The sequence below is a fragment of the Schistocerca serialis genome, chromosome 1 (assembly GCF_023864345.2).
Source record: "Schistocerca serialis cubense isolate TAMUIC-IGC-003099 chromosome 1, iqSchSeri2.2, whole genome shotgun sequence".
NCBI classification, from domain to species: domain Eukaryota; kingdom Metazoa; phylum Arthropoda; class Insecta; order Orthoptera; family Acrididae; genus Schistocerca; species Schistocerca serialis.
The window spans coordinates 201,900,107-201,906,106 of NC_064638.1; the positions used below are offsets into that span (position 1 = coordinate 201,900,107).

At 37.7% G+C, this 6,000-nt stretch overlaps 1 protein-coding gene across 2 annotated transcripts in view; it reads left to right on the forward strand.

Moving 5' to 3' along the window:
• The window catches only part of LOC126457195 (uncharacterized), a 161,932-nt gene extending 158,338 nt beyond the window's left edge, over window positions 1-3,594 (forward strand). For both annotated transcript variants that reach the window (XM_050093298.1, XM_050093292.1), the window contains exon 6: window positions 2,390-3,594. In XM_050093298.1, the coding sequence (XP_049949255.1) occupies window positions 2,390-2,557 (168 nt within the window). In that variant the 3' untranslated portion in view covers window positions 2,558-3,594. The remainder of the gene's footprint in view (window positions 1-2,389) is intronic.
• Window positions 3,595-6,000: the final 2,406 nt, after the last annotated feature.

The following is a 6,000-nucleotide window of genomic DNA, read 5'->3' on the forward strand; positions in this document are numbered from 1 at the left end:
AAGTTCTGCTGTGGTGGCACGTGAAATATGTGGTTTGGCATTGTCATGGTTGCAGGAAAACATTTCCATTTTCCTTTCGGATCCTTGTTAGCCGTCGTTTCAGAGGTCACAGCATTGTGATGTGATGCTCTGAATTTATTGTTGTTCCACGATCAAGGAAATCAACATGGATAACACAATCTGCGTCCCAGAACACTGTGTCTATGATTTTTCCAGCTGAGGGCTGCGTCTTGAATTTGATGCAAGTCTCTGTGTCCATATTCCATAGACTGACGTTTCATCTCCAGTTCGTAATGGTGACCCACGCTTCGTCTCCTGTCAAAATTGAGTTCTCGTAATGCGAGAGAAGTTCCTGGCAATTTTCAATTCTGTGCTCTTTCATTTCAGGAGTCAGCATTCGGGGTACTCATCATGCACAGACCTTCCGATAGCCAAGCAAAGCAATAAAGTGACCCACACTTTCTTTTGAAAAGCCAATTGTACTTGTAGTTTCTCTCTGAGTGATAAGACGATCGTTCTGAATCAGTCTGTCAACATTTTGCTTGTGAAACTCGATGGTTGCTGTCACAAGACGTCCAACTCTTTGTTTGTCATGCAGGTCAAATGTTGCCACCTCAACATCATTAAACTTACTCGCCCAACGACACACAGTACTCACATCAACACAATCACTGTAAAGTGCTTTCATTGTCTGACGAATCGCCTTTGGGGTGACACCTACGACTGTTAAGAATTCAGTGACTGCACATTGCTTAAATCGCACTCACCGACTGTCTGCACAGGCTTTCATACTTTACACTGTTAACAACACAACCATTCAATGCTAAGGCTTTCCGCCAACTGGAGCTGTAGAGAAGAGACTACGGAACAAGCCAGTACCTGCCGCATACCAATGCTGCCAACTGTTGAAAGGTTCAATTGTAAACAAGCGATGCCGGCATGATAGTTAAAAACAACTTTTACAGAGGAGATTGACTTGCAAAGGAAATGATGTACTACAGGCCAATTTCAATTTACAGTCGAATTCCCAGACAAACACTCGCATTTACAGCACTGCAGTCTTTGAAAACAGTTGGCGTCCGACGTTTTTAAGGACTGATGTTGCGATGTTGTCACGGCAGTCACTATCTGCAGGCGGGCACCATAGCATTTCTGTATCTGCGGTTAGAGTCAAAGTAATGCTACTTTTTAAATGCATGAAATTTTCCAGCCTCAGGAAACATTTTCTAATGTATGTCATATCTCTGAAACTATCGAAATCATTGGAAGCTCCTTTTGTTGACCTCAAAACTAATATTTTCAAACTTTTTGTATTGTGTTTACTGTATACACACTTTACAAAATTTTTTCTTCACTGTTGTTAATATTTAACTGGTAGAAATTATGTTGTTTACTTTGCCTCCTATAATAATCACATAATTTCGAAACACGTATGGTATAGGTCTCTATAGTGCCTATAAGCATCTCAAAAATCTGGTCTTAATTTTAACTGGGTCTGGATCTAAGTTTTTTCCTGCAATAGGCGAAATTTTGACGACTGTAAAAGTTATCCACTTTAGAACTGGCAAGTCCAATACTGTGATCAGTGGAACGGCCTCTAATACCCAGGGGTTGGGGTTGGGATGAAGGCTAGCTACTGAAATTGTTATTTTTGATATGTATGAATTTGTCGACTTTGAGATGTGGTATACCATAAAAACTAAGTTTCACTTATACATACAGGAGTGCTAGTTCTGCAAGGTCCACAGGAGAGCTTCTGTAAAGTTTGGAAGGAGGGAGACGAGATACAGGCAGAAGTAGAGCTCCGAGGACGGGGCATGAGTTGTGCTTGGGTAGCTCAGTTGGTAGAGCACTTCCCCGCGAAAAGCAAAGGTCCGGAGCTCGAGCCTCGGTCTGGCACACAGTTTTAATTTGCCAGGAAGTTTTATATTAGCGCACACACTGCTGCAGAGTGAATATCTCATTCTGGAAACATCTCCCAGGCTGTGGCTAAGCCATGTCTCCACAATATCCTTTCTTCCAGGAGTGCTGGTTCTGCAAGGTTCTCAGGAGAGCTTCTGTAAAGTTTGGAAGGTAGGACACGGGATATTGGCAGAAATAAAGGTGTGAGGACAGAGCATGAGTCGTGCTTGGGTAGCTCAGATGGTAGAGCACTTGCTCGCAAAAAGCAAAGGTCCTGAGTTTGAGTCTCAGTCCGGCACACAGTTTTAATCTGCCAGGAAGTTTCATTTATAAATTGTTCAAACTGTTTTCAGAATAACACTAACTAATTCATGTTCAAAATAATTTAGAGTTAGCATCAAAATTAACTTGTAATGAAGTGAAATTGAGTGCTTATATATATAGCTGTTCAGTCCTTGTTGTGATACATGGATTGTTTCTTTTACAGGTATATCTTGTAGACTTAATGATGACATCTTGGTCTGGATGGATACTACGTCTATTTTTTAATTTCGTTGTGTGGCTCTCCATCTACATCACACAAAAATGGCAGTTCTTAGCAAATTATACATTAACAGATAAAGTAGTTCATCAAAACATATATTTGGCCAGTTAACATATTAGTTTACATCAATTAGAGCACAATTCACAATACATTTTAGGCTCAAACTGATCTCCTTTAAGCAATTAGTGTAATTACTACTAGCAGAAGCCTTATAATTAATACACACATTTTCTGTGAGTATATTCAACTTCACATGATACTAGTCATAAATAAAATACTTTTGCAAAACAATCAGGTTTGAGTACTATACATGATATAATAAAACTGTATATTTTTAATATGCATGGTAATTGCATATGTTTTATGAAGACAAGTACTATAAAATTTGTAATAAGTAATATTTCTCAATCTTGAATTGTTTTTATGTGAGGGGCTTTGTAAATTAATTCAGAATGCTGTTTAGAGTATCTAGTAATTAGACTCCCAACGGTTTTATATAAATGTTTTTGTACTATATTATTTTCGAAGTTTTCTTGAAACCCTCGAAATATATCCAATTGCTCAGCTTGAAAATTTTTTAAATTCAAAACTACAGAATGTGCTCCAGATAACTTTTTAACAGGAATATTTAGATATACCTGAAAGCCAATCCGTTTAATGGATTTTTAAGGAAGTGCAATATTCTAAGGAGTATAAAAATACAATGTGAAATATAGATTTTATGTTGAAACCATTTATTTTTGCTCAATTCATTTCTAAACTGATAAGAATATTCATGCAACCATATTGTACATATACACATTAGACGAATTTTGTAATTTGATGTCCTTATTGTCCATTACCGCTTCCATCAAGTATAATTATGTTTGTTGCCAGAGATTTGTAAAAATATAATGTAACTATTAACTACAACTCATATTAACTTGGTTACTTCACTTTGATTCCAAATTTGAGATGTTACTATTGCATATCAGATGCCTTATTTGTTGTAACAATGAATGTTTGTGTAATGTAAAAATTGGAAGTCACTCACCTGCACTTTTTATTTTTGTATCCACATATAACTGAAGTATGTAAAGATACTTAAATATGTGATTGTTTTCTGTGATATTCGTTGTTGATATGCATAATAAAATGGTTTAAATATGGCCGCAAGTGTGTAAGAAATTTACAGTTACTTACACTTACCTTTAACAAAGTCATTTGTAGTTAATATCTTTGAAGTAATGTGGTCTCAGGATTGGTGTGAACTATAAAATTACAGTAGTGCTTGATTCATCAATAAATCCACTTAAATTAAATATTATTAATATGTTAGAAAATTAGGTTCACCAACTAAGTAAAAAACATAAGATATCAGATCACTGAAGTCTAGTGTACGACAAAAATATGATTATTTACCTATATTTAAGAATAAAACAAATACCACAACAGTACAATAGATTGATCACACAATAATAATGTCTTTTAGCTCTGAAACTTGGTACCAAATAACTTCAAATATAAAATAAGAGAGTAAATGTATCACCTCCTCTTACAATCAAAGCTTCTGCAGTCATTATCACTGCTTATGTCTGCATATTTGCATTTGGTGATTAACTTAGAGAGTGGACAATAACTAGGTCAAGTTCATGAAGTGCAATTTTCACTAAAACACGTAATGAAGAGTGTAATATTACATAAGTCTAGTAAAAAAGCAAGAATGAATGTTTGTTTCATAAACAACTCACCTTACTTCTCGACATAGTGTCCTTTGAGGGATATACAGTTGGTCCAGCGATCCTCCAGCTTTTTCATCTCATTAGAAAAATAGGTTCTGTCACTCTCTGCAAAATGCTATCACTTCCACAGTTGATGAAAAATTCTTCCCAGTAAGCCAAAATTATGAGCTAGGGAAAGCAAGAAGTCACTTGGGGCTAATTCTGATGAATAGGGTGGATGAGGAAGCAATTCAAAGCCCGATCATGCTCTTTCACTGATGTCTGGGCTGGTGAATTATCCTGGTAAAAGAGTCCTTTTTTCCTGCCAACTTTGGTCTTTTTTCAGCCGACACAAGTTTCAAACGATCCAGCAATGAAGTGAGGTGGGCTTGAGGTATGGTTCTGCCTTTTCCAAGTAATCTTCGATAATTATTCCTTGGGCCATCACCTTACCAGCTGATAAAATGGTCTTTACCTTCTTCAGTGTACTTTTACCAACCTTTGTTCATTGTTTTGAGTGCCATTTTGACTCTAGCATGTAATGATGGATGCAGGTTGGTTTGGTTGTTTTGGGGGAAGAGACCAAACAGCGAGGTCATTGGTCTCATTGGATTAGGAAAGGATGGGGAAGGAAGTGGACCATGCCCTTTCAAAGGAACCCAGCATTTGCTTGGAGTGATTTAGGGAAATCACAGAAAACGTAAATCAGGATGGCCAGAAACGGGACTTAACCGTTATCCTTCCCAACGCGAGTCCAGTGTGCTACCACTGCACCACCTTGCTTGGTGATGGATGCAGGTTTGATCAACAGTCACAAATCAGCACAAAACTTCTTGTGAACTGAGATTAATTATAACTAAACGTTGTTCTGAAATGTGGTGCCAGATTTGTTTTGGTTGACTATGAGCAGTCAGGGCACCAACATTATACAAACACACTTCAAAGGCCAATTCTGCCTGCAGGATATTAGATATTCGCTCATTTGAGATGCCTACAGTCTCAGTATTTTTATTCAGCTGTTTTGGATTGCATATCATGAATTTTATCAATTATTTCCTTTCTGGTGTCCTCACTTGGGTGCCTGGAACGCACTTCACGTTTGGTGCTTGTCTCATCACATTCAAATTCATAAATAATAAAGTAAATTATCTTCTGTAATAGTGCAGAGTTCACAAGAGCTTCTTGCAACTCTATATGAATTTGTTTGGCAGTCCAATCCTTCAACTGAAAATGTTTAAATCACTATGAAACTCTCTTTTCTCCATTCTCAATCACATTCAACACACTGACCAATTCAGATGGCTGTCAACAACGAACTGTATGCTACACACTGTTAAAATTCTTTACGCAGTCATTGGAATAATCGTGCTTACTAATCCTGAAGGCACAACAAAACTGTTCTGTTCTTTCATGGAAATTTACCAGACTTATCAAACAGCCCACATATATAAACATACCCTGACTATTATGTGTGCTGCAAATGTAGTCTGAAAACATTAAAGTAGATTAAGTAGATAGAAGCTACATTTATGTCCTAACCAGAATCAGTGAAAACTACATTTAGTTCACTGCCACTATTTGGATATAGGATATAGTGCATTCGTATCATGCACAGTAACCTTTACACTGTCCACCCCTGGTAGCTGAGTGGTCAGCGCTACAGAATGTCAATCCTAAGGGCCTGGGTTCGATTCCCGGCTGGGGCAGAGATTTTCTCCACTCAGTGACTGGGTCCTAATCATCATCATTTCATCCCCATTGACGCACAAGTCGCCGAAGTGGCGTCAAATCGAAAGACTTGCACCAGCCGAACGGCCTACCTGACAGGAGGCCCTAGTCACACGACATTATTAT